This window comes from Salmo trutta, chromosome 12 (assembly GCF_901001165.1).
Source record: "Salmo trutta chromosome 12, fSalTru1.1, whole genome shotgun sequence".
NCBI lineage: Eukaryota > Metazoa > Chordata > Actinopteri > Salmoniformes > Salmonidae > Salmo > Salmo trutta.
Genome location: NC_042968.1, coordinates 12993644 through 13021173, shown reverse-complemented (window position 1 = coordinate 13021173; position 27530 = coordinate 12993644). Strand labels below are relative to the sequence as shown.

At 44.0% G+C, this 27530-nt stretch overlaps 1 protein-coding gene across 9 annotated transcripts in view; it reads right to left on the bottom strand.

The window, feature by feature from the left end:
* Positions 1 to 229: 229 nt before the first annotated feature.
* LOC115202940 (probable C-mannosyltransferase DPY19L3) overlaps positions 230 to 27530 on the bottom strand; it is a 38357-nt gene continuing 11056 nt past the window's right edge. For 3 of the 9 annotated variants that reach the window (XM_029767131.1, XM_029767133.1, XM_029767132.1), the window contains exons 3-19: positions 22554 to 22681; positions 18330 to 18420; positions 16036 to 16157; positions 15796 to 15941; positions 15369 to 15492; positions 15015 to 15149; positions 13892 to 14023; positions 13624 to 13725; positions 11847 to 11920; positions 11108 to 11266; positions 10000 to 10128; positions 9510 to 9621; positions 9167 to 9223; positions 8793 to 8875; positions 4814 to 4946; positions 3555 to 3713; positions 1275 to 2812 (exon numbers count right to left, since the gene is read on the bottom strand). In XM_029767131.1, coding sequence (XP_029622991.1) covers positions 2600 to 2812; positions 3555 to 3713; positions 4814 to 4946; positions 8793 to 8875; positions 9167 to 9223; positions 9510 to 9621; positions 10000 to 10128; positions 11108 to 11266; positions 11847 to 11920; positions 13624 to 13725; positions 13892 to 14023; positions 15015 to 15149; positions 15369 to 15492; positions 15796 to 15941; positions 16036 to 16157; positions 18330 to 18420; positions 22554 to 22681 — 2099 coding nt within the window. In that variant the 3' untranslated portion in view covers positions 1275 to 2599. The other 6 variants (XR_003880086.1, XM_029767129.1, XM_029767134.1 and 3 more) reach the window with 6 other exon arrangements.

The following is a 27530-nucleotide window of genomic DNA, read 5'->3' as shown; positions in this document are numbered from 1 at the left end:
TGTCAAGATGTTGGTGATCATGGCTAGACAGCATTTTTAAAGTCCTACCATAGATTTTCAAGCAGATTTAAGCCAAAACTAACTTGGCCACTCAAGAACATTCACTGTCTTCTTGGTAAGCAACTCCAGTGTAGATTCGACCTTGTGTTGTAGGTTAGGTGCTGCTGAAAGGTGAATTCCTCTACCAGTGTCTGGTGGAAAGCAGACTGAAGCAGGTTGTCCTCCAGAATTTTGCCTGTGCTTAGCTCTGTCTCATTTCTTTTTATCCTGAAAAACTCCCCAGTCTTTGCCGATGTCAAGCATGCCCCTGCCATGATGAAAATAAGGATACAGTTATTCAGTGATGTGTTGTGTTGGATTTTCCTCAAACATAAGGCTTGCATTTAGGCCAAAATGTGTATTCCTTTGCCGTGTTTTGGGTGGGTAGTGTGTAAAGCATCTGTAAAATTTCCACTAACTATCTACTAACCCTAACCGTAACATAACCCTAACCGTAACATAACCCTAACCACAGTTACTTATCAACAGATAGTTTGACCTTAATGGCATATTGACAGTATGACCGTCTGTAGAGCATCTACAGATGGGACTATCCAAATAGGTATTTTAACATGGTCACACTAATCACATTGCACATTTAGTAATGACAAATGCATTTGAAACTTCACCCACAGTGAAACATTTATATGACCTAATACAATTATTTTATCAATAGGAGTGGGGGAAAAGTTACGTGTGTTGATAACCACACCAAAGTAATAAAAAGACAGCACTTCAAAAAGTCTATTTCACACGAAAGCCCGCTGAATTTGCTAGATCCTTCCATTTTGATTTTGGCACAAATGAAAGTATGGCACCGACTTTCCCATGGGTTGATGTTTCAGCATTGTCTCAATGAAAAGTTTGGTGTTTGACTAGCCACGTGCAACAGGCACACGCAGTTTCAAGCCTGCTAGAGTTTGGTAGACGGACAAGCAATATCCCCCGTCGTGGTACGGATGAAGCCTGAGCTGGAAGGGGAAAGCAACTGAAGCTGGCTGGCTTTAGAAAACTCTGAGTAGATCTACTGTAGCTTGCTTCGTTGTACACCCCTCTTGTCTTTGTAGTTGAATCTGTGCTTGAAATTCAATTCTTGACTGAGGGACAGAGGAAGGGGAAGTCATTAAAAAATAATGTCAACCCCTATTATTTCACATGTAACTTGTGATTTGTTAAGCCAAAATGTTACTCCTGAACTAATTTAGGCATGCCTAAACAAAGGGGGTGAATACTTATATGCAACAACTTTATTTTAGTCATTAAATTCTTATTAATCTGTATACATTCTATTATTTCAATTCTTTTCACTTTGACATTATTGAGTATTTTGTGTAAATCCATGACAGGAAAATGACAATTAAATCTACTTCAATTCCACTTTGTAACCCACCAACGTGAAAAAAATCCAAGGCGGTGAATACTTCTGATGCCCACTGTATGTTAGCCAGTCCTACATAGACCAGTTGCCATGAATATGTTAATCGTTCACCTAATTCAACATTGACCAGTGGTCATGGTTTACCCACAATGCTGTCCTTCTACATAATACTATATGATTCTGTGGTGTTGAGTTGTGAGCGAATACACAGAGTTAATAAATTATGTGCTCTAGCGTTTGCTCATTTAAAAAAATACTGTCGGTTTAAATGACCAATGCATCTAAACTGAATTATTAATAAATATGAAAATTAAGAATGTCAATGCTCTAAAACATTACATTAGTATGCACTTATTAGGCAAACATACTGAAATTACTTCTCCCTCGTGCATTCTTTTATTAGCCAACTCCTAAATTAAACATCCAATTTCAATGCAACGGAATGAACAAGCAAATACTCTTCAGTGATAGGACTGTTATGCATTACAATGAGAATGCCACTTCCCCTTGAGCCACCACAACTGACAACTTATGCAGAACTTTGTGTTTCTGTGAGAGAGTATCAAAAGAGGAGTCCTCATTAACAAGTGGAGACGAGACATGGCACGGTTTAAAAACAAGGAAATGGAACAGGGTGCAGCTGTGCAGTCAGGCTGCAGACCCAGCCACCAAAGAGACCAGACTGGCCTTCGCAATAATTACCCCCACTGCTCTAGCTTTCAATCAGCTCCCTCTCAAAGGTCCCTCTCCTCTCCTCTTTCTTCTCTGCTCTCCCTTTAGTCCGGGTGAACGCGAGAGAGAGCCGTGAATGTTGTTGTGATGTGCCGTCATTTCCCTCTCCTGTTTAAACATGAGCTTCCTGACACAAAGCCCTGGTTTGATATGCATGTGCTCATCTGCTCGCCTGCCACAATCAGACGCTGTTCAAATCAGCGCCGTGTCAGCCGGCCGTGATTACCTGCCTCGGGCTGCCGTGGCGCAGGGAGGGATGGAGGGAGGGAGAGTGGCGGGCGGGAGGGTGCAGCCATGGTTCCAGATGAAGTCGAGTAGACCAGAGAGCAGGGAGCACAGAGCAGTCATCAGGTTATCAACATGGCAGGGAGCAGGAGGCTGAGTCGGAGACTGGGCAGGCTGCTGGATATGGGTGGGCGGGGGTTGTTTATGGGGTAACCCAGGGTCTTATTAATGGGTTTTATCCTCCATGGCCACCGGCTCTCTGTCGCCCTTGGCTCTCTTCTTGCCCCTCCTCAGCTTGTAGACGTGGAAGGTCTTGTTTTGGAACACGCGGGTGAAGAGGGCTGTGTAGGCAGGGCCGTCTGTCTTGACGGACTCACAGAAGCGAGGGTGGGAGGCGTGGACCAAGTCTGGGTCGTTGTCCCCAGGGCCATCCATGATCTAATCCAAAAACAGATTAGATGCGTTCAATATTAGATGCATTCAAATAGTACCCTTGAGTTAGATTTGTACCACAAGGATCCAGGGAATTCAATAATTGACCCCCCCCAAAAAAATCAGTTTTTGTTATTCTCTCAATAAAGATTTCTGAGTTGAGCATGATGTGGACATGGGGTTCACATGCAGTGAAACATTACTAACCCCACATTCACCACTCGGGAAGGATGAGTCGGTACGCAAGGCAAGCATGCCTCCAGAAACCCAAATAACCAGTGACTCATTTATTCTTAGCATCAAAAGCGGGAGGAGAGAAAATACATCTTCCAACCAGCGGTGATACGCAGATCAGAGGAGGGTGAATCTCCAGACCCGATGCTGCCTGTAATTGAGCCCTTTCAAAGCAATCATACTTTGATGTGTCTATGATTGACAGAGGCTGACAGACAACATGTGATTTAGAGAGAGCACATGCAAACACACGCACACCCAAAACAACCCTCCCCATCCCAATCTCACTCTCACAAACACCTGAAGAATCTATCCCTCCCCTCCATTTCTCTCATACTGAAGAGGTCCAATCAATATTTCTCCTATCAGCTCTCTGAAAAAAAGTAGATTTTAACCAAACAAACGCACATCAAAAACACTCACGCGTGTACATGCACACACGTGCAGTCATACATTCGTGAAATAGCTGGCATCACATCGCAGAATCCCAAACCCTGCCAGAAACGACACCTACATGTCCGTTGGCCAGATCCAGCAGGTCTCGGAGCCTGCAGCCCCGGCCATGCCTCCTCTCGTAGCAGATGCTGTCCTCCATCACCACGAAATCAGCCCCCGCCGTGCGCAGGATCCCGTGGACCTCCTCTGGGGATTGATGGGCGTAGATCTGATACACCTGAAACGACCAGGAGGAGAGAAACACACCCAGGGGACAATACACACACACACACACACACACACACACACGTAAACATGGAGGACAACACAGTACAACACAGGGCTCAGATAGACACACACACACACACACAGGCAGGCATGACTTATTGATAGAGAGTTGGCTATGAGAGACCTTGTGATGAGAGTTAACAGTGGGCCGTGCTGGTGCTGGGGGCTGACCCCTCTGTGACGCTGAGTGGCAGACAGACGCGCAGCAGGGTGGTGTGGAGGGAGCATTCCGCTCACGTCCCCCAGGCAGAGCCAGAGCCCCCGAACCTGAGGAGCGAGCCCTCCCTCGCTTCTCCCTCCCACAGCTGCAGAGCTTCATTAGTCAGAGTTCTGCCTGCAGAGCTTTGTGAGGCCCCGCACCGCCGCACGACACAGAATCACACGCCGTAGAGCACCACCCACAGAGTGGCAGAACGCTCTGTACCCAACCATCCAGCAGCCGTGCACCATCTCCTCTCCTGTCTGCCTGCCTCCCCCTCACCTAGCCCCACGCGCTGCACTGTCTAACGAGCTTTAGCGACGGTTCACACCACTACAATTCATCTATGCATCTGACAAATGCTACTTGCCATCCCTGGGTGAGATGAAAACATGGCGTTGTCTGGCTGATAAAGTCGCACGCTTCTGTTAAACTGAGGGGAAAGCCAGACAGGAAATATAAGTGACTGATGGCATGCTCTCACGCTGAGGCTTATGGGACTCCATTTCCCCCCGCCGCGGTTGACGTCCCCTCCATGCTAATATCACAGCACAGGTATACGGAAGTGGTGTCCTCTCCTTGATAGCATCGTCACCCGAGTGAGGGTCATGCCTTCTGAGTTCCGTTACAATTGTGGAGACGATTTGAACACGGCCCTTTTCTTTTCCACGTGGACAGTTTAATTCCCTGGTTGGACTGACTTTAAAATGGAATTGACCCCCAACCCTGGTCATCACATATTTACAGGTGAACCGTTTTCTCTGTATTACTCTCCTCTCAGGTCAGGTCTTGTGTAGACATACACTTTTTTAAGTATAGAAGTAGGATAAGGATAAAAGGGTTTGTTTTACCTGTCTGGTCCTCTCTCTCAGAGCTCGGTCTTCATAGTGTGGGTGGTTAGTCAGGACTCTCCCTGTGCACAGTTTGATCCCAGCCAGCAGCTGCATGCTGCCAGCAAACACCGCTTTCTTGGGGGTCTTTGAGCTGGAAGACAAGGAAGAAGATATCGGCGTTTATACTGCTGTACGCTACACAGAGGGCCATGCCGCGTGCGAGCATGATCCACCACAGAAGATCCCCCGTCGGCATGCTACAGCCGCTTCTCAAACCTGGGCAGAAGATGTTAACATGCTGTAGAGCCGCTGCATTTGTGCATTTATCAAAATGGGATTGGCGGTTGGTTTCTCGTGACTCAGTAGCAGGCTAGTACCATTTTGATGTCTGTACTTGGACACTGCAGGTATTCTTTACTCAGTGCCATCAAGTCCTTTTACAATAACCTTTGCAGATGTGAAAGACCTTTCCTTTCTTCTTCACAGCTACAATGACACCAATATTTTTTTTATTATTAAAGTTTTGCGGAGGAACAACTTCAAGGAGAGATTCTAAGGCTTGTGAAAGGACAGCCTTCTAAGGCTGCTCGGAACATATCATTGACCTCGGACAAATAAAGCATGTTTATCTTTCGCAAAGGAATCTTTCTCAAGACGTTTCTAGAGAGGTGGTGAGGGAGGACTCACAGGAAGGACTAAGCCGGTGTGGAATGTTTGACATTAGAACAGCCCAGAGAGCCTGACTCTAAGTAGAGCCTTGTTGTTACCACAGCCCAACCTTACCACAGCCCAACCTTGGCCTAACACTGATCTCCGCTCATCGACACAGTGACTGCACACGCCTGAGAGCCCCTCTAACCAGCTACACAACTCGGGGGCATTTTTTGTTCATCTAACACAAGCCACAACACTGAGAACAGAACAATCGTTATGTTTACAATCTGAGCTGTGTACACTCTCCGGCAAGTCTGATTGCATGGATACACTCGTGTGGAGAGAGAGTGCACGTTTCCACTCACGGCACCAATTTACAGTAATAATTATATTGGTGGTAATTGTTGGTAACAACTGAGAAATCAGGTAATTTCAGGCAGAAACAAGCAGCACAGTGTGTGCATAGTTGGTTGAGAACCACCTGTCGAGCTGCTGTTCAGGTATTTCACAAATCAAGTAGGCAGTCGAGAACAGCACAAAAGAGCATAAGAAAAAGGTTGTTTGCTCAAACACACACACACAGGTAGAATTGAATTATTTCAGTTTAATTCCCCAAATTAAATTATTTCAGTTTCATTCCCTGGCGGAAGAGCCATTGTATTATCTATATTAGAAAAGGAAATCAAATCACTGTAACTCGGTAAGAGATCATAGCAGAGCCTCTTTCACAGCAGCTATTATTTCCTCCATTCCTCATGTTGATTTGCCGTTCAAATCCCCATTACGGAAAAAGAGGGAATAGGTTGAGACCGCTGACTCCCTCTGGGCTGTGGGGGGAGAGATGGGACGCCCCCGCTAGGAGCATCAGCAGCTTGCGGGGCTAATCGCCAGCCACCCTGGGCTGTGTGTGATGAGGTGATGGGGCTGACCTCTGGCTGACATGCTCTTCCGGGTCACTTCCTCCTCTCTGGGGGAGTGTGCGTTTAATTACTGCATATTCAAGTGGGATTCCTCAGACCTCAGCTGATTTCTATTTCATATGTATATTCTGGTATCTAAATGCCTGCCGCCCCGGTGACATTACAAAAACGTATTAATGGTGTTAATAGTGGGGAGGACACAGATGGTGATTAAGCGTGAAATTGGTATGCATGAATGTGCCTGTGCGTTACTTCTGCTACATGCAGAGGTGGGACTATGTCATGCAGTAAATTAACAGCATTGTACACCTGTTGATGCACACATTAAAGTGGTAGTGCTGCCGGCAGAGAGAGAAAGAGAACAGATAGGTGGAAAGTTTCAGTGTCTACCAATCAGAGACTGGAGGAGGATAGCCTAGTAACGTCTACACAGCACGAGTCCAAGACAGGCAGGTACGGGAGGGAGGAGGATGCTAACAGCACTGAGGTGCTAACGGCTGGGATTTGTAGGGAGCTCAGGTACGGCAGAGATGGAGATAGAAACAGAGATGGGCCTGTCACGTCCCTCCTAAGATCCTACAGCTCCGCTCATCCTATCTGACTGCTCTGCTCCCAGCTAGAAGAGATGGATCACCACAGATATCGGCTGTTACACCAACCAGCCACTATAATGGCCAATTCAATTGCCACAGAGTTCAGAGACTGAGTGGAGGGTGATGATTGATTGATTGACTGACTGATCGTTTGAGAGAGGGAGGGTTGGCAAAAATTTCATTATAAGCAATTTCACAGTGGGCGAAGTTACAAGCTTTCTATCGATAATAGCCTGAGGAGGGGAATAACTGTGGTTCATACGAGGATAGACAGAGTTTTACTTACTGCTACTGACATACTCTGGAGACTATGTATAATAAGGGGAAAACTTCTAATTTTGACAAATTATAAGGAAGAGAAAAGTCAAGCTGACAGAACGACAATTAGCAAGGAGATGAAAGTGGAGGATATGAGAGTGTGAAAAAACATGAAGAAATCCACAGTTTACAGCATGAAAACGTCCTCTTTGTTCCAGTAGTGAACCGAAATTACAGCCGCTCTTACAGCTACAGAAGTTTCCCTGGGAAAACAAAAGCATCATTTGTCTTCATTATTCAAAAACAAGGCAACATTTTGAAATAACTCAGCTTTCCAGAATCAAAGGATGGCGTGACAATATTAACCACGGAACAAAAGAGGGGAAATTAATTGCATGGCAGCCAATGCTCTAAATGATAAGGGTGTCTGTGATGACGGTGCCTCACAACGCTGCCCAAGACCGTAATGACAAGGCACCAGCACAACTTAAAGGGCACCATCAAGCGTGGAGCCAGCAAAGTCAAGAGAGAGAACTTATCAAGCGTATTCACACACAATGGCGAGCTACCTACCACTGACTTCTGAATGTGCATTTAGCAAGAGGAAGCTGGAGGGACTCACGATTACAGACTCAGCTTTAACTGAAAAAGAAACAGTCGGCAAACCAGTTTCATCAAGGAAGTCCAGGCTGCCAGAAGAGCTGCTAGACAAACCGCGATGCCCACGAATGTATTGATGTTTCAGCAGGAGTACATCAGTATTCTGGAGCTGTACGTTTGTGTTGCTTCTTCTTCTCTCCTTAATGTCTCTTGATTAAATCTCCTGAACTCCTCAGATTTATTACAATGTATTTATTTAAAAAGCGCCCATGGATACACGGTATGTTCAAGTACATTCGGCAAGATTACCATAACAAACCAATAAGTACTTCATGTAAATACTGTGAATGAGACAGAAATATATTTCCCCGTTTTTTTTTGTTTTGTTCACATTCCCTCTGAATTTGTGATAATCTACAAACAAGATCAGCTTTGCTATGCCCAAGTCTCATGAAACACGATCACTGCTTAACTCTTTCATGTTAAATGTAATTAGCGCACGGCAAGAGGCTTAATGCGCCAGCACCAGTGAAGGTAACTCGACACGCTAATCCTCCGAGCAAATTGGATTTTCTCTGGAGGCAGAGAGACTGTGTTATTTCACACAGTCTTTTTAAGGTCTGTCCTCCCAAGTCAGTCTCTCTCAGAGCCAAGGAGCCACGCCAAATTCACCTCCATCTCTTGATCACATCAGGACTGATTGGCTTGATAAAAACCCTTCCACAGGGGCCCGGGGCCACGGGCTGAACCGCTGCCAACAGCTGGGTCCTCTCCAGACCTCCATTACTTATTCATGCGCCACAGCTCACCAAATCTACATTTCACATAAACACATGCAGTCACAGGCAACGATGGCGGAACTTGATCTGTGGAACAAAGCTAACCTGATTTGCGGTCGTTTGACATCTACGCACGTGTGCATGTACGTCTGCGTATGTGCGCACATTCAAGCAGAAATACATCGGGTTTTACCTAATCCAGGTCATCAGCTCAACAGTGTCAGGGTCGTAGAATTCTCTCAGTTCTGATAATTCCGTCATCAGTTTGGGCCAGAACTACAGAGAAACAGCATGGAGAAAAAGACTCTAAATAACAAAACTCCACAGAAACACATCAGCTCACATTAATCACTTCCATATAAACCAAACACATCCATTCACACATCCCGATGACTGCCTATGTCTCTGTGCAGTTGATAGAGAGAGCCAAAGTCCTTAACACACTAGTCACCGGCCAGTTGCCGCTTCCATTTTTAACTCCATTTCAGTTCACTGTTACTGCAATTTCTGTGGGTGAGAAAATATTGTACTGCAAATTGTGATGAAATAGCAAGGCAAATGTCTCACCTTGTGATATAGAAAACACAGAATGACAAGTGGAAGCGTGTACCTGATCAGCCTCAGCTGCAAAACGAGAGAGAAAATTACCAGGGTGAACATTACAATCTGTTATGATATTTCCTTTCTCTGTACAGGCATGTTGGTGGTCGTTGGTTGTTACCATACTGCCACCTACTGGATAAGGTTGTAACTGCTCAGCACAGTATAAGCGAGCAACCATTCCAACGTGTTCGTACTGGCTCAGTGTAGGACTGGGACCATCTCATGGTGGAATGCAGAAGCTGTTAACCGGTACTGTGCTCATTCTTCTGTTAAAAGAAACCTTAGGGATCGGAGCTGTTGCCTTTACCTTTGTTTTAGTGTTACAGTGAATCATGTTAAGGCAGAGGGACCACAGCTCCTTGCCACACACGCCATAGGCAGCAAAGGCACACATATGGCCAGTCCATAGATATTTCATTCTGGAGAGAGAAGAACAGTGTCTTTAAAAGAGCAGAACAACCTTATTTAAACTTATTTTCTTAACTGCGCAAAAATGTACTTTGCATTAAAAGGATATTATCAGCAGTGTTCTCCTCATATTATGGGGCAGCAAAATAAACATCACAAATTGGAAACGGTGCGTAATCAAAACATTTGACAGATAAGGAAAGAGCAAGAGTGGAGAGAAAAAACCCCGAAAGACCTGGGGAGGGCCACTCAGACAGAGGACAGATGGGCAGATTAAACAGAAAGAAGAAGGAGAGAGAGAGAGAGATAAAGAAAGTAGATGTTGTATATTCAGCATAATTCCAGACCTGTCGGGAGAGATATCATCTTGAACAAGCAGCGGAGCTCACCTCATGGTGCCGAGCGCCAGGAGGCCGAAGAAGACGGTGTGTAACAGATTGTAGGCGACATCTGCCCGCATACAGATCGGCCGCGCCTCGCCTCGGCCTTTCTGCGGCCGCCCGACCGCTGAAGAATCACTGAGAATAACATTGATGCATAATACATAAAGGCGAGGGCTGGAGACATTAGGCAGATTATTCAGTTTGTCTTTCGCTCTCCTCCAAAAGGTTAACTGGTGTATCTGAAATGAGCCTGTAATGATTAGCTTGTGGGAGGGTTGAGTGCCTGAGGGTCCAGACTGGGTTCTGATAACTGGAATGAGAACAGGACAAAAGGATTGGAGCAGGATTCTCTCTCTCTCTCTCTCTCTCTCATCAAACAGGAACAGAACCACACAGTGAGACGTGACATGCTCAGATACTCACAGGGCCTTAGGGAGAGGACTCAGAGGATTGTTGTGATGCCGCCTGCCACCCACTACCTCAATACGTTCTATTAGGTCTCCACACAGCTGGAGAATTACGGATCTAACTGACAGCAGTGGCATACGAGTGGCTAAATCATTATTACGTGCGCAAAGACTGTGGTCGAGTAGTAAAGTGGGCTCTAAGTACATACTGTACTACGACCCTAGAGGCGGGGGTTCAACACCTGTGTGGTGTTCAACCTTCCTACGGTGTCTCCTCTTCATCTACCTCCCCGTCGGTAGCTAAACTGTCTAAATAAAGCATATACAAACACAAAAAGGAGATCCTCTTTACTAATGATTAAAAGAAGAATGAATGAATCACTAATTAAAAAGAATAATGACGTGATAGATGTGTGGGCGACCAACAAGCAACCTCTTTAACTCTACTCCATCTCAGTGTTTTGAAGCCGGATAAGACAGGCCTCGGCATGACAGATGGTGAAGGAATTTAAGGAAACAGAATGAAGAAAATAAGTGACAACACAATAAAAATGTGGATAAGCGTTGTAATATTCACATGGCATTAAGGCTGATGGCGTTCGGAAGCCGGGGACCCGTTATGTCCGGGGCATGACTCAAGCATATGTGTGTGGGCTGTGTCCGAACGTCATTCTCAGTCCACAGCCACAGGAGGATATCCAACTTACCAGAGGTTGGCCAGTGTTACCAGCGCCAGCATCACCAGGAGCACAATCAGGGTGACGAGGTAAGGGTATGCCAGCAGAGTGCCAGCCAAGCGGTCAAACGTGTCCAAGGGAAGCAGCCCAAAGGCTTCCTCACATAGGTACAGACTGGCATCAAAATCTCTGAGAGAGAGAAAGACACACGAAGACAGACAGACAGACAGACAGACAGACAGACAGACAGACAGACAGACAGACAGACAGACACAGAGAGAGACACACACACAGAGAGAGAGAGACAGAGAGAAAGAGAGACACAGAGAGAAAGAGAGACAGAGAGAGAGAGAGAGAGACACACAGAGAGAGAGAAAGACACACAGAGAGAGAGAAAGACACACAGAGAGAGAAAGACACACAGAGAGAGAGAAAGACACACAGAGAGAGAGAGACACACACAGAGAGAGAGAGACACACAGAGAGAGAGAGACACACACACAGAGAGAGAGACACACACACACAGAGAGAGAGAGAAAGAGAGAGAGAGAGAGATGTTGGCAGGCTCTTGTAACACTGGCTTTGAGTATTGACATAGCAGTTGTTTCCTTCAGTTTGCTGTATACTTAATCTGAAATACTACAGCACATTTCCTCTGTGTGTATAAATTACATTTAATATGCGATCAATGAAAGGGGTTTTATCATCTCAGGATTCTACACTAAGTGTCAGGTAGTGAATAATTAAAACACGATGAAGTGTATACTACCTCGTAGGGCCCAAGCCAAATTTGGACTTTATGAATTTAAAGATGTGTTCATCAGATCGGAGCTGCAACGCTTGCTGTACAAACATGAAGATACACAAGGAAAAGAGATAAGGTCAGGTTATGCATGTCTGAGTCAACATGAAACAGCCAGACCTTTAAAAACAACATTCCTTAGAGGCAAGTTAACATCAAGTACATTACAGATGCATAGTTATTCCCATGTACATTTCAGTTATATGCTATATTTTGAAACAGCTGGAAATACAGTACCGGTCAAAAGTTTGGACACCTCCTCATTCAAGGGTTTTTCTTTATTTGTACTATTAAGTACATTGTAGAATAATAGTGAAGACATCGAAAAATGTAAAATAACAAATCAAAATATATTTGATATTCTTCAAAGTAGCCACCCTTTGCCTTGATGACAGCTTTGCACAATCTTGGCATTCTCTCAACCAGCTTCATGAGCTAGTCCCCTGGAATGCATTTCAATTAACAGGTGTGCCTCGTTAAAAGTTAATTTGTGGAATTTCCTTCCTTCTTAATGCATTTGAGCCAATCAGTTGTGTTGTGACAAGGTTGGGGTGGTATACAGAAGATAGCTCTCTTTGGTAAAAGACCAAGTCCATATTATGGCAAGAACATCTCAAATAAGCAAAGAGAAACGACAGTCCATCATTACTTTACGACATGAAGGTCAGTCTATCCAGACAATTTCAAGAACGTCTCTTCAAGTGTAATTGCAAAAACAGTCAAGTGCTATAATGAAACTGGCTCTCATGAGGACCGCCACAGGAAAGGAAGACCCAGTGTTATCTCTGCTACAGAGGATAAGTTCATTAAAGTTACCAGCCTCAGAAATTTCAGCCCAAATAAATGCTTCAGCGAGTTCAAGTAACAGATACATCTCAATATCAAATGTTCAGTGGAGACTGCGTGAATCAGGCCTTCATGGTCGAATTGCTTTTTGAATTTATGAATCCAGGCTGTGTAAGGGCTAATTGAGAGCGATGGAGTGCTGCATCAGATGACCTGGCCTCCACAATCACCTGACCTCAACTCAATTGAGATGGTTTGGAATGAGTTGGACCGCAGAGTGAAGGAAAATCAGCCAACAAGTGCTCAGCATATGCGGGAACTCCTTCAAGACTGTTGGAAAAGCATTCCAGGTGAAGCTGGTTGAGAGAATGCCAAGTGTACACATTTATTTATTTAACCTTTATTTAACTAGGCAAGTCGGTTAATCACAAATTCATATCTACAATGACGGCCTACCACGGCCAAACCCGGACGATGCTGGGCCAACTATGCGCCGCCCTATGGGACTCCCAATCACTGCAGGATGTGATACAGCCTGGATTCGAACCAGGGACTGTAGTGGCATCTCTTGCACTGAGATACAGTACCTTAGACCTCTGCGCCACTCGGTAGCCCAAAGGGTGGCTACTTTGAAGAATCTAAAATCTAAAATAGATTTTGATTTGTTTAAAACTTTTGTTACTACATGATTCCATATGTTTATGTCATAGTTTTGATGTCTTCACTATTATTCTACAATGTAGAAAATAGTAAAAAGAAAAGAAAAACCCTGGAATGAGTAGGTGTCTCCAAACTTTTGACTGGTACTGTAAATGTTTTCACGATGTCCTCCTGACTCCTGTGTGCCTTTCTCCTGGCTTCTCCACAGCTCATAACACACATAGATGACTTGTTATTCATTCCTGGTGACAGGAGGAGGGGGGGAGGAGGAGGATGTAGTACAAGTCTCAGGGCTCACCTTGGCTAAATAATTAATAGTGAACGTTAGCGCAAGGACGAGGACGGTGTGAAGGAGCAGCTTCCCCAGCCGCGCTGCGAGACCGCCGGTCTTCAGCCCTCTCTCCACGGAACACAAGGCAAAAAGACAAAGAGCTTTCAAAAATACAAACAGTATATCAGTGTATCATGACCACTGATGTTGCACTTACTGTATATCAAGACTGTAAAATAAACCAGTCAAATCCCTGGGGTTTTAAGAGGAACATATGGTATGTGTTTGGTCTCACCTGGAAGTGCTTGACAAAGAGAGCGGCCACAATGAAGCTGAGAGCCAGAGAGCCCAGGATCATGGAGTTACAGAACTGCAGCAGCCACACGGACAGCAGGCTGCTTACCTGGACTAGGTACAGGCAGGTCACCTGGAGAGAGGAATCGGTAATAACATATGCCATTTAGCAGACGACTTTATCCAAAGCGACTAACAGTCCTGTGTGCATACATTTTACGTATGGGTGGTCCCGGGAATAGAACTCACTACCCTGGCATTACGAGCACCCTGTTCTACCAACTGAGCTACAAAATCCGTACCCTGCCTCAACCCTAGCCATTGCCTCAAAGATTTGGCATGGGCCCTCAGATCCTCAAAAGGTTCTACAGCTGCACCATGAGAGCATCTCGACTGGCTGCATCACCGCTTGGTAAGGCAACTGCTTGGCATCAGACCGTACGGTGCTACAGAGGGTAGTGCGTACGACCCTGTACGTCACTGAGGCCGAGCTCCCAGCCATCCAGGACCTGTGTACCAGGCGGTGTCAGAGGAAGGCCCTAAGAATTGTCGAAGACTCCAGGCACCCAAGTCATAGACTGTTCTCTCTAACTACCGCACGGCAAGCGGTACCGGAGCACCAAGTCTGGGACCAAAAAGCTCCTGAACAGCTTCTACCCCCAAGCCATAACACTGCTGAACAGTTCATCAAATGGCCACCTGGACTATTTGCATTGTCACCCTTTTTTTGGGGCACTGAATCTCTTGCACTGGCTCTATGCACACTCAATGGACTCTACCCACACGTTACACTGACACTCCAACACACGTACACACACTGACGCCACACACACTGCTGTTACTCTGTTTTTTATCTATCCTGATTGCCTAGTCACTTTTACCCCAATCCACATGTACATATTACTTCAATTACCTTGTACCCCTGCACATTGACTCGGTACCAGAACTCCTTGTATATACTTCTTTTTAAAAACTTTTTAACTCTGCATTGTTGGGAAAGGGATTGAATCTCGGCCCAGGAACAAAATAATACAACACACACACACACACACACACACACACATATATATATCCGAATGCTGTGATGGTGATGTGCATGCTGAGAGAGGAATGATGTCACAGACCTGTTCTGTGGAGATGAGGTCCAGACAATCCAGGGTGAAGATGATGAGAGCCTGAACCAGCAGGATGAACTGATTAAACTGCCAGGTGAGGCAGAAACACAACGTGGCCAGGAACATCAGCCACAACACCACCTTCTGCTCACAGGAAAGGAGTGGACGGACAACACAGATCCCATTATATCCAACCACTTGACCTCAAAACAACTTATAAGATACTTCATTTGATAGTGAGTCAGTCTATTTCCACAGATTTTCTCTTCATTCTCCTATTCTGGTGTAATTGTATGTGTGTGTGTGTGTGTGTGTGTAGAGAACAGAGGAGATGATGGTGTCCTCTGCTAGGTGAGTGTCTACCTGCTGGATGGGTTTGAGGTGAGGCCTCAGGTAGCAAGTGATGGCAGCTATCTGGAGAGCGAAGAAGGGCAGGGACCAGTTCTCCCTGAGAGAGACGGTGAACTCCACCCGCGTGGTGTCCACTCTGGAACACAATCACAGACCACCACCATTTAAATTGTCCATTCAGATCTTAGGTCGAAGTGGGCATTTTAGGATTGGCCTTGTGACAGCTTGCTGTAGGACATCAAGTTTGTCCAGTAGCTATAATTGTAGAAACTGTGAGCCAGTCTGTTTCTGCTCTCTTGCCAACTCCTTATGGACTTGAGTCATGTTTCGCCTGAGAATGACAACGGAGTAGGCAAAAGCACTAACAGATCTGGGACCAGGCTAACACGTCTAGCCTTTCAGTGAATCATTAGTTGGGTGTGCATGGTGAGATGTATACCTGTTGAGGATGTACCAGACTCCAGTGAGAGCCCCTGCTAGCCAGGAACCACTGAGCAGCCAGCTGGTGATGAATAGGGCTATAACATACACCGCTTGGAGAGAAAACACGGTGTAGATATAGAAATACACTGGCTCCAGGTAGGCCTGAAATAACACACACACACACACACCATCATCTCATCAATCGTCTCCATTATTATTTGAAATGCCTTGTTAGTAGACGTGGTCTCTGTGTTACCTGTATGGGTAGAATCCTATAGAGAACACCTAGGAACACTTCCTGATAGATGTTCATGCGTCGCAGGAGGTTGATGGTTCTCTTGGATTCAGTGGCATTATCACTGATGAGCTCTGAAAGACCTGATCACATACAGACAGAAATAAGGTTCTTTCTTAAAGTAACTGTCCAGTGTTTCCAGATTTCTATGAATGATGACCTATAATTAATTACAATAGAAGTGAAATAGTTCTCCCCTCCCCCCCAAAAAAACTGTACTTAAGTATGTTAAAAGGCAGCTTTTCTGTGTTGGAATGGTATAGGTGTACACCAACAACAGAACAAGTGGTGAGGAGGACTCGAACGTGTCTGGAAGTGACGTCACCATTCATTTTCTGGATTCAGGTTCAATCAAACATCATCTGAAGCGTTGTTTCACTGTTGACAGTGACAGCTGATTTCGGGATTGTATATCGATTCGCTCTCCTTAAATATTTGTCATCTGATGTATTCGTTTCAGTCTCAGAGTTGCTCTGCGGTCCTTTTGGCCGCCAGCTCCTGATATCAGGGCATAAAAACTACAATCTGTGCCCTGAATTAGCCTAGTGTACATGTGCGCCCGGCTACAGTATATCCTGTCCCGGGCTCGTTTTCCCCGGCTAAACTAGCTGAAGTACGCTACTAGTTTCTGTCCTCATTGCCAAAACTTCTTTGCTAGTTATACGTACAATCATGTACCTAAGAAATTCGCTGGAAAGAAACTTGAAACTGATTTATTGTCTTGTTGAATAGTCATGACTGGTTTGATCTACCTGTTGTGTTGGAAAACAATGGCGGCGAAGGATATCATCGCTACTTAGCACGGATCCAAGTTCAGTTTTGAGATCCACTGGCATCATTGGCGTAGGGTTAGCTGGACGTTTCTGACTGGTCTTGGAACCGTGACAATGGGCAACCTCTCCCCGCTTGGCTCGATGGGATATGTAGTGATTTTGCCAACACAGCCATATATGTATACGGTCTTGTACCCTTCACCTTTTCTAAAATGACTATCGTATTTGTTGATTAAATCTGACTTTATTAGTACAATGAGGAATCCAGGAATGTCACAAGATAATTGACACAAGAAAACTAGAGGAAAATCGCAACTCTACAGAGTGCCAATGGCTACAATGAATGGCTAAATGACTTGGGACACGAACGGCCAGCGGAGCTCCTCCTCCTCACTACTCTATGGTGTAGGTGTAAACCAGTCATTCAAAATATGAATGCAAGTAGACTACTGATTGGCCAGCTCATCCTCCTCAGAAGGATGTCATCATCCTTCACCAGGAAATAACAAGCATTTTTTTAAAAGGTCTGTAACTTTTAAAAAGAGAGATTTTCACTGGACAGTTACTTGAAACTTTCTGTGACTGGTCCACTTTCAGTATGTAGTCTAATACAGCAACTCATTCAAAAACAAATGGGCTCTAACTTCTCCGGAGTTATAGGGTCTGAGATACTAATGCCGCATTTGGGATCTTACATAAAACTCTGCTGAGTCATAATGCAGGGATAAGATCACTCTAACTCGGGCAGATGGAGTCATGTAAACAAAGTGCGATCGTGTTTCCGGTCTGCTGGGCAAGAGCGTTATTGAATTACGTTTGGTTTCAGCAAACAGTACCTGGAAAATAGCAATAAAGATCTGAGGTTTCACTCCAGCCCCGGCAATGTCATCACAACTTTTGAGTATGCCTGTGATTAGAGCCAGGCCAAAATGACTGAGCTACGCCCATGCAGAAATACAACAGCACCCCATCCTGAGAGGTCCTGTTAAAAGATTGAAGTATGACTAAGGTCACTTACAATGCCATTTTTTTTTCTTCCATCGTCTCCCTTTTTAACTAGCGTTGTTACCGTGGTTACATAACAAACCAATGGTCAAATACCTCTCCCATTGCGTAATGATGAAGGGACCAGACAGACATGTGGACCGAGGGGAATGCCAATGCCCTCTGTCTCGCTATTTAAGGACCTCTATTTCAGCAAACGCTGCATAATTAAAACAGGGGGAATTCATTTGATGGGGGCGAAAAGACGACTGTCCAGTTTCAGAGCAAAGGAAATGTTCGAAAAGTCAATGGGCTCATTTCCAGGGCATTGAGTTCTGAACGAGCACTTGTGACCATAAAAGGTTATGATTCTCAGTGGCCTCTGTGTTCTTTCCCCTGAGATGACCAGTAGAATAATCTGAGGGGTATATGGGAGTAGGGGGGGGGCGAGCCTATATCTACTGTGGCGTGCAGGGAGTAACGGTCATCGTACCGTACCTTGCTGTATGGAGGGAGCTCTCAACATCTGTTTATAGTACGAGTAGTACAGGCCACATTCTGTCCGAAAGGAGATTTCACGCTCAACTTCCTGAAATATAAGTAGAGATGGAAATACATTTACAAAACATGAAACAATATAAAAAACAAAAGATGAGTTCTACATATGAACAACCGGTACAGTACATTTGGAAAGTATTCAGGCCCCTGGACTTTTCCCACATTTTGTTATGTTACAGCCTTATTCTAAAATGGATTAAATCCCCCCCCCCCCCCATCAATCTAAACATAATACCCCATAATGACAAAACAAAAACAGGTTTTTAGAATTTTCGGCAAATGTATAGAAAATAAAAAACTGAAATATCACATTTAAAGTCAAGGGATCTGAATACTTTCCGAATGCACTGTATATGGCAAAACTTTACAGAAGAAATGTCAATGAATGTACAGCCGTTAATACCGTCTGGGCCATAAACATTTTGACTATAATAGACAGGTGCAGTAAAAATGTGTGGTTAAGAATGAGGAAGTGAAATATAATGTCCTTCCCCGAGACATCGTGCTGGATACGCAACATTACTGATGTCCTGTGGGTAATGACAGACAGTATGAGGCCTGCAAATGGATGCACACGGAAAGAATATAAAAGAGATTACGCCTCTTTAGAACCGCACAGAATTCAAAAAAGAAAAACATGTAACCACAATGCAGCCCCTCCAACATTTGCAACATTGAATTTGAACGTTGAAACAATCTCCAGCGGTCACATAGTAATGAAAATACTGGGAGTCGGGATGACAGACATGAGACAGCCTAGTTAAATAAAAGTTAAATAAAATAAATTAAAAGAGACAGGCAGGGAGCTTTTCCCCCCCAGACAGTCGAAATCATGAATCGGCATCATGATTATGGATATATACAAAGAACTATCAATAGAGTGATTGTGTTAGCTGTGTTGTTTGCTAGCTCCTCTGAACAACAGTGTCCTGAAGAGAGAGCACATTTTCTTTGCCAGCTGAAATCAAACATCATTAGCTCCATGTTATGGATATATCCAAATAAATGTTACTAGAAAACAGCTTAAACTAACAAAAATGCAGCTACTTTGCTGTTATTATAGCTACACGGTTTGACTTGACTGTAAATTTGCCGTAGTTTGCTAGCTAGCATGCAAAGGATCAGAACGTTGCCAGCCAGTATGGCAACCGAACCGATAGAACAAACAACCAGCAGGCTCGGGTAGCAACCCTAGATTTGTGTCGGGACTATATCTTGTGGAAGGATGAAATAGTATGAATAAATTCATCGAAATAAAAAAAATTATGAAAATATGTAAAATGATTATTTGAATATGTTGGTAACCCGTTGTATAAAAGTAATAATGCCCTTGGAGTCGGTGTTTGGGGGATATATTGGCACCGTTTGCCAGCATTCGACTTCGTCTGGGGCCAACACCCGTGCCAATATATCTTCCATGCACCGGCTTTTCTGGCATTATCACTTAAATAAATGGTACCGCAGTCGAATATCTGACCAAATCGAGTGTCTAACCACATTTCACAATTTTTTCGTTCTGGATTAACAAAGATTATCTTGCCAATCACCATTAATTCAACAGTTTAATATTTTAAAGAAAGTTAACCTGTATTGCAAGTACTTTTCAGAAAAGGCAAAATCATCCCATTATATAAAAGGGGTGTACCGGGCTCCCTGTCAGGGTTGATGACATCAGCAGAGTACAGCTTACCTTGAGGTGAGAAAACCACAGCAGGTTCTCATGTATGGAGTAAACACACCAGGCATGAGCCAGCCCAGTCAGCACAGCCAATACCAACCCTGCTGCTATGACAACAGTCTGCCAAGGCCACAGAGGTGGAATGCTCAGACGGTACCAATTCTGGGAATCTCTCCCAGAGTCTTCCCTTTCACTGACCCTTAAACCCCCTCTTGCTTCACCACAACTTTCAGCAGACACATCATCTTGAGAGATGCCCCAGTAACTCTCCAGCTTGCTCAGTCCTCTCTTGCGTATTTCCATGTCTGGATGCGGGGTTTCTCATGCACGTCTTGTCTCCAACATCCAGCAGTCACCCACTGATGAGAAAGTACCCAGGTGGAGTCCCGATAAGAACCTCTCCGTGTGACCAAGGTTTACTCCCAAGCTCACTCCTCTCACGGTCCAGCAAACAGTCTGAGAAAAACAGGCCACTCACTCTGTTTTTTTTCCCCCCAGTCGTTCTTTTTAACTGCCCAATCTGTCTAATAACCAGTTGATTCAAAAAAAATAAAAGAAAGCAATCAGATTAGTTTTACAAGGTCATTAAAAAGCCTTTAAAAGTAAAACAAATCTGCAGCAAACACGTCAGAAGAACCAGCTCGGTCCGTGATCTGGAAGACAACTGAAATTGCCGGATAGGGACGGCGAATCAACCCACAACTGGTGACCTCTCGGCACATCTATAAAAAAGAGAGAGAAAGGAAAAAGCCATAGACAAAAAGCCTGGAACACCATTTGGAAAATGTTGACACCGTTTGTCAGACCGCTTAAATATTTCTAAAAGCAGAGTGAGAGAGAGAAGTGGACTGAAATAAGCTCCGGTAGGTGCTATAACTGTCACCGACATGACTTCACACGTGATGAATTTAGTAGGCCTGGACGCAGCTGCCTCTCTGAACAGCCATGTCCAACAGGAAATAACTAAGTGATATGCCTGCATTTCAGAAACGCTACCGTAACATTCAGTCAACGCTGAGCCAAAACTGACCCAACATGTGGACTGTGCTTAAAAACCATATGGAATCATTAAAGTCGGTCTCTTTCAAAACGAGCAGACTCCCAAACAAAGCAGACATGGCCGGCATTCTCCCATGCAGCCCTCTGAAGTCACAATGAATTAACTGCAACAAACAATCACCAGTGACTCCACTGGCACCAAGAAATGGAAATGAATAAATCAGCATGTTTTAGTCCCCACTAAACCCTGATTCAGACAAGAGGCATTGTTCCTGGGGAAAGCTGATGAAACATAAGGAGAGGAAAAAAAGTGGATAACGTCTTTATCGCATTGTTTATCCCGGTCCCGGTCATCTCTACCCGACGTCAGAACAAAGCATGACTCATATGAGGTAGTCCCGGTAGTCATAGGATACCACTGTCGTCTAGGCTGTTCAATGTTGTTGCTTTTTCCACCGTGTGGATTTAATAGAAAGCCACAACTAGAATAGCATTAACAGGCATCAGGCTTCACACACACACACTTTCTGGGAAAGTGCTAGGCTCACAATGTGCAGTGACGTCATCCTCTTGAACACTGTGTTAAATAAACACACGGAGTTTGAATACAGGGGAGTCGCTGCTGCCAGCTCTGTAAAGTGACCCGTATATATTATAAATGAGAACATCTGTCTACCTTCTCTACCTTCACAGATAGACAGAGGCAGAGAACTGGAAAACAACACAAAGACAAGAAACCGAGTAGAATCAAATATGCGCATCCACGCAGGTTAGCTCAATTAGGTGTGCGCTTTGATTTCCATGGCACACTGGCAAATTATTCACAGCTTGGATGCGTGTGTGAGCTGAGACGGGCTGTGCATTTGTGTGGGAGGTATACACCTGGACTCTCAAAGAGAAAACACAGCACTGGGAGAAGAGAGCACCGTGGTGGAAAACCTGTTGAATACCACTGCTCATGACAAAATCAACGCCCGGGAATTATTGAGGAGGGAGGCCTGACAATAAGCTCAACATGTGGTCCATCTAATGACGTCCCAGACCACAGGAAAGGCACTTCACGCCAGACTGAATGTGACATACTATCTTTGGGCAGAATCACATGTTCTTTTATACTGTTCTGGAAGGTTCTTTCACTGGCTCAGGTTGGATTTGGTAACAAACGTTTGCTTGAATTTCATGACTTTGGTTATAAAAGGTGTGAAAAATCTATCTGATTTGAAAGACAGGGAGAGAATCCATCTGTCTGTTTCAGCATGAGGTGTTTATGACATTAGGAAATCCAACGAAGGACAAAGATCATAACTCATAATTTATCATATAAGTTACACTTCATCAAGATCTCTTCCTTTCTAAACCAAATTCCTTATTGCTAACAACTTGACTATATGATTTCCAACGTGAACTCCAACGTGGGGTGCAGGACAGTCAAGTAGCAACGGTCATACAGTGAGGCCATCTTTGGGGTAATCTTTGGGGATTCTCACCTTAATGTTGGAAAACCACAGGTCATTTTCGTGGAGCGTAGCCACATAGATGCAGCACAGCATGCCAAGACTAATTCCCACAATCCAACCTATGGCAACCCATAGCACTGTCCTCCATGTCCATACGCCTGAAGAGAGAGTAACATAACACAAAACAATATTAAATGTCTCCACTGATAGCCGATACAACTTTGTCTAAACAAGGTTCTCGTATGTATGCAGGTTACGTTGACCAATGTGACACCATGCCTAACAGGGTGTTAGGGATGACCGAGGAGGCAACAAGAGATACTGAGATAGGGTGCATACAATGTAGGTGTTTTATTTATCAAATTTGCTAAATACAAATTATGACTAGAGAAAATAAACCAAAGTGTTTTAAAAGACAAAATTGATAAATTAATTGAAATGAAAAATGTCAACTTAAAAAAAAGGTGCAGGAACAGAACATACATAAATCAACTGACGAGAAGGGACAGAGAGAATATATGGGGAGTAGCCAGTGCTATTCTCTACCTGAAGGGGGGTTCGCAAAACATTCATTTTAAATACACATCGTCATGATATTAAGTGTGAATGTACTGATCAAATTTTAAATACATAAAGTTATTTTAGCATTAGCAGTACACAAAATCAATGAATGAAAAGGTACTTTGCTATTTTAACACGTCAAGGGAAAAAAGTTCCCCCGCAATGAATAGAGGGGTGGCATTTCCCAACGCCTCACCAGAAATATACTTGAGTATCAAAATTCAGCTTGGACCTCCTTTACCAGAACACAAGCGGCATCCATGATGCGCAGACATGGAGCCGGTAACCACAGAGACACGGAGATAAACATGACATTATATAGAACCTTTACTGTTTGTTGATAATGATGCTGGTTAACTGATAAAAGTTAGACGGAGTGAAATTACACCAGTGACAATGTAAACTATGAAACATGCATTCAACAGAGAAACAATGATAATAAATGGCAAGATCGCATTTCTGCAATGAAGTTATGTATGGGTTATAAGAAACAAAGGCAATGTGTCACGTCCTCATTTCTATATTATGTGTATCACCACGTGTATAGCGTAAAGTGAGTGTTAACGTGCATAAATTATGAAGGATATCTGTTCGGCGGGGGGTTTTAACTGCGCTGTCCTCGGTGCGGCCTTCACACACTCCCCCTCCAGCTGTCGGGCCACCGGGGGAAGGAAATCAGCCGTGGCATTGTCCTTGCCAGGGACTTGGCTGATTGTGAACCTGTAGGGCTGCACGGAAAGGTACCAGTGGGTGATGAGGGCATTCGAGTCCTTCATCCTGTCCATCCACCTGGTGGTCCGTCTCCAATGAGAACTCCAAGGAGATGGAAACTAAACGAATCCAGAGCCAACTTGACTGCCAGACACTTCTTCTCCACTGTCAAAAACAGAGCCTCTCTCTCTCGAGAACAACTGATGTAGGCAATAGGATGGCAGTCTCCCGGCTCACCCTGAATATCAGCTCCTGCACCACACTCAGAGGCTGCTTATGGTAGAGAAAATAACATTCAATTATCTGGAAACAGCTTTGGGGGACATTCCTGCAGTCAGCATGCCAATTGCACGCTCCCTCAAAACATGGAGACATCTGTGGCATTGTGTTGTGTGACAGACAAAACTGCACATTTTAGAGTGCCTTTTTATTGTCCCCAGCACAAGATGCACCTGTGTAATGATCATGCTGTTTAATCAGCTTCTTTATAATCCATCCACCTGACAGGTGTGGCATATCTTGGCAAGGAAGAAATGCTCACTAACAGGGCCGTAAAAAAATGAGCGCAAAATTTCAGAGAAATAAGCTTTTTGTGCCAATGGAACATTTCTGGGATATTTTATTTCAGCTCATGAAACCAACACTTTACATGTTGCGTTTCATATTTTTGTTCAGTGTAATATCAATAAGCAAGATCAAGTAGACAGCAGTCTAAAACATAAGCAGCAGGCACATCCAAATAAATGTCTGTAGTTAAGCACAAGGAACTGAACCACATGAGCCTATTAGGCTATAGAGACATATTCACTGAGTATACAAACATTAAAAACACCTGCTCTTTCCATGACATAGACTGACCAGGTGAATCCAGCTGAAAGCTATGATCACTTATTGTTGTCACTTGTTAAATCCACTTAAAAATCAGTGTAGATGAAGGGGAGGAGACAGGTTAAAGAAGGATTTGTAAGCCTTGAGACAATTGAGACATGGATTGTACAGTGGCAAGAAAAAGTATGTGAAACCTTTGGAATTGCCTGGATTTCTGCATAAATTTGACATAGATGAAGATCAGATCAAATTTTAAGTCACAACAATAGACAAACACAGTGTGCTTAAACTCATTTCTTGTCTATATTGAATACATCATTTAAACATTCACAGTGTAGGTTGGAAAAAGTATGTGAACCCCTAGGCTAATGACTTCTCCAAAACCTAATTGGAGTCAGGAGTCAACTAACCTGGAGTCGAATCAATGAGACAAGATTGGAGATTTTGGTTAGAGCTGCCCTGCCCCATAAACAACACTCACAAAATTTGAGTTTGCTATCCACAAGAAGCATTGCCTGATGTGAACCATGCCTCGAACAAAAAAGATCTCAGAAGACCTAAGATTCAGAATTGTTGCCTCGCATAAAGCTGGAAAGGGTAACAAAAGTATCTCTAAAAGTCAGGCCACGGTAAGACAAGTTGTCTATAAATGGAGAAATTTCAGCACTGTCGCTACTCTCCTTAGGAGTGGCCGTCCTGCAAAGATGACTGCAAGAGCCCCCCTTCAGAATGCTCGATGAGGTTAAGAAGAATTCTATTGTGTCAGCTAAAGACTTACAGAAATCTCTGGAAGATGCTAACATCTCTGTTGACGAGTCTACAATACGTAAAACACTAAACAAGAATGGGGTTCATGGGAGGACACCATGGAAGAAGCCACTGCTGTCCAAAAAAAAAACATTTCTGCACGTCTGAAGTCTGCAAAAAAGCACCTGAATGTTCCATAGTGCTACTGGCAAAATATTCTGTGGACAGATGAAACTAAAGTTGTGTTGTTTGGAAGGAACACACAATACGATGTGTGGAGAAAAAAAAAGGCACAGCACACCAACATCATTCCAACTGTAAACTATGGTGGAGGGAGCATCATGGTTTGGGGCTGCTTTGCTGCCTCAGGGCCTGGACAGCTTGTTATCATTGATGGAAAATTAATTCTCAAGACATTTTGCAGGAGAATGTAAGGCTGTCTGCCAATTGAAGCTCAACAGAAGTTAGGTGATGCAACAGGACAAAAGACAGAAGTAAATCAAGAACAGAAAGGCTTGAACAGAAGAAAATACGCTTTCTAGAGTGGCCAAGTCAGTCCTGACCTCAACCCAATTGAGACGCTCAAGAGAGCGGTTCACACCAGACATCCCAAGAATATTGTGGAACTGAAACAGTTTTGTAAAGAGGAATGGTCCAAAATTCCTCCTGACCGTTGTGCAGGTCTGATACGCATCTAGAGAAAATGTTTGGTTGAGGTTATTGCTGCCAAAGGAGGGTCAACCTGTTATTAAATCCAAGGGTTCACATACTTTTTCCAACCTGCACTGTGAATGTTTACACGATGTGTTCAATAAAGACATGAAAAATGATAAGTCGTTTGTGTGTTATTAGTTTAAGCACACTGTGTTTGACTATTGTTGTGACTTAGATGAAGATCAGATCACATTTTATGATCAATCTATGCAGAAATCCAGGTAATTCTAAAGGGTTCACATACTTTGTCTTGCCACTGTGTGTGTGTCATTCAGAGGGTGAATGGGCAAGACAATAAACGTATGAGCCTTTGGTAGTAGGTGCCAGGCGTACAGGTGTGTCAGGAACTGCAGCGCTGCTAGGTTTCACGCACAACAGTTTCCTGTGTGTATCTAGAATGATCAACCACCCAGCCAACTTGACACAACTGTGGTGTTGTGACTTGACTTTAACAACAATCTGAAGACTGTAATTTACCTAATTAACCGAGTTGAATTGTTACCCAATTAAATGAGTCATGTAACAATTAACTCATTAGGATCTGGGGAACCACGAGAGCGGTCCTTTAAAGAGTTAAACTCTAAAAAGGTCTTTACCTATCACATCTATAAACAGTCAACTTATTAATCATAACCTCATATCATTCTGAACAGTGGTAACCTCCTTGCATCTGCAAAAACCCAATTTGTTTAGCCTGATGTCAGTACTAAACAAATTGGTTTCATTTATTTACTAGCTAATTAATAACATGATAAACATACACACTTAATACGTTAAAAACAGGTCCCTAGCGGAATGACAACAACGTGGCTGCTGGCGACAAAAGAGATGGAGAGGGGGGGCAGAGAGAGACAGAGACACTTAACATTGGTACATTTAGAAACCACTCTCACTTAGAGTAGGACGTGAATTGTTAATCACCACTAGTTCTTTTCTCCCCCCCCTCTGGGGGTGAAAGGGGGTCTGGTTGAAGTTATTCATTGCAAACCTCATTCTGATTCAAATCAAAGTTTATTTGTCACGTGCACCGAATACAACAGGTGTAGACCTTACAGTGAAATGCTTACTTACAGGCTCTAACCAATAGTGCAAAAAAGGTGTTAGGCGAACAATAGGTAAGTAAAGAAATAAATTAGTAAAAAGACAGGCTATATACAGTAGTGAGGCTATAAAAGTAGCGAGGCTACATACAGACACCGGTTAGTCAGGCTGATTGAGGTAGTATGTACATATAGATATGGTTAAAGTGACTATGCATATATGATGAACAGAGAGTAGCAGTAGCGTAAAAGAGGGTTGGCGGGTGGTGGGACACAATGCAGATAGCCTGGTTAGCCAATGTGCGGGAGCACTGGTTGGTCGGCCCAATTGAGGTAGTATGTACATGAATGTATAGTTAAAGCGACTATGCATATATGATAAACAGAGAGTAGCAGCAGCGTAAAA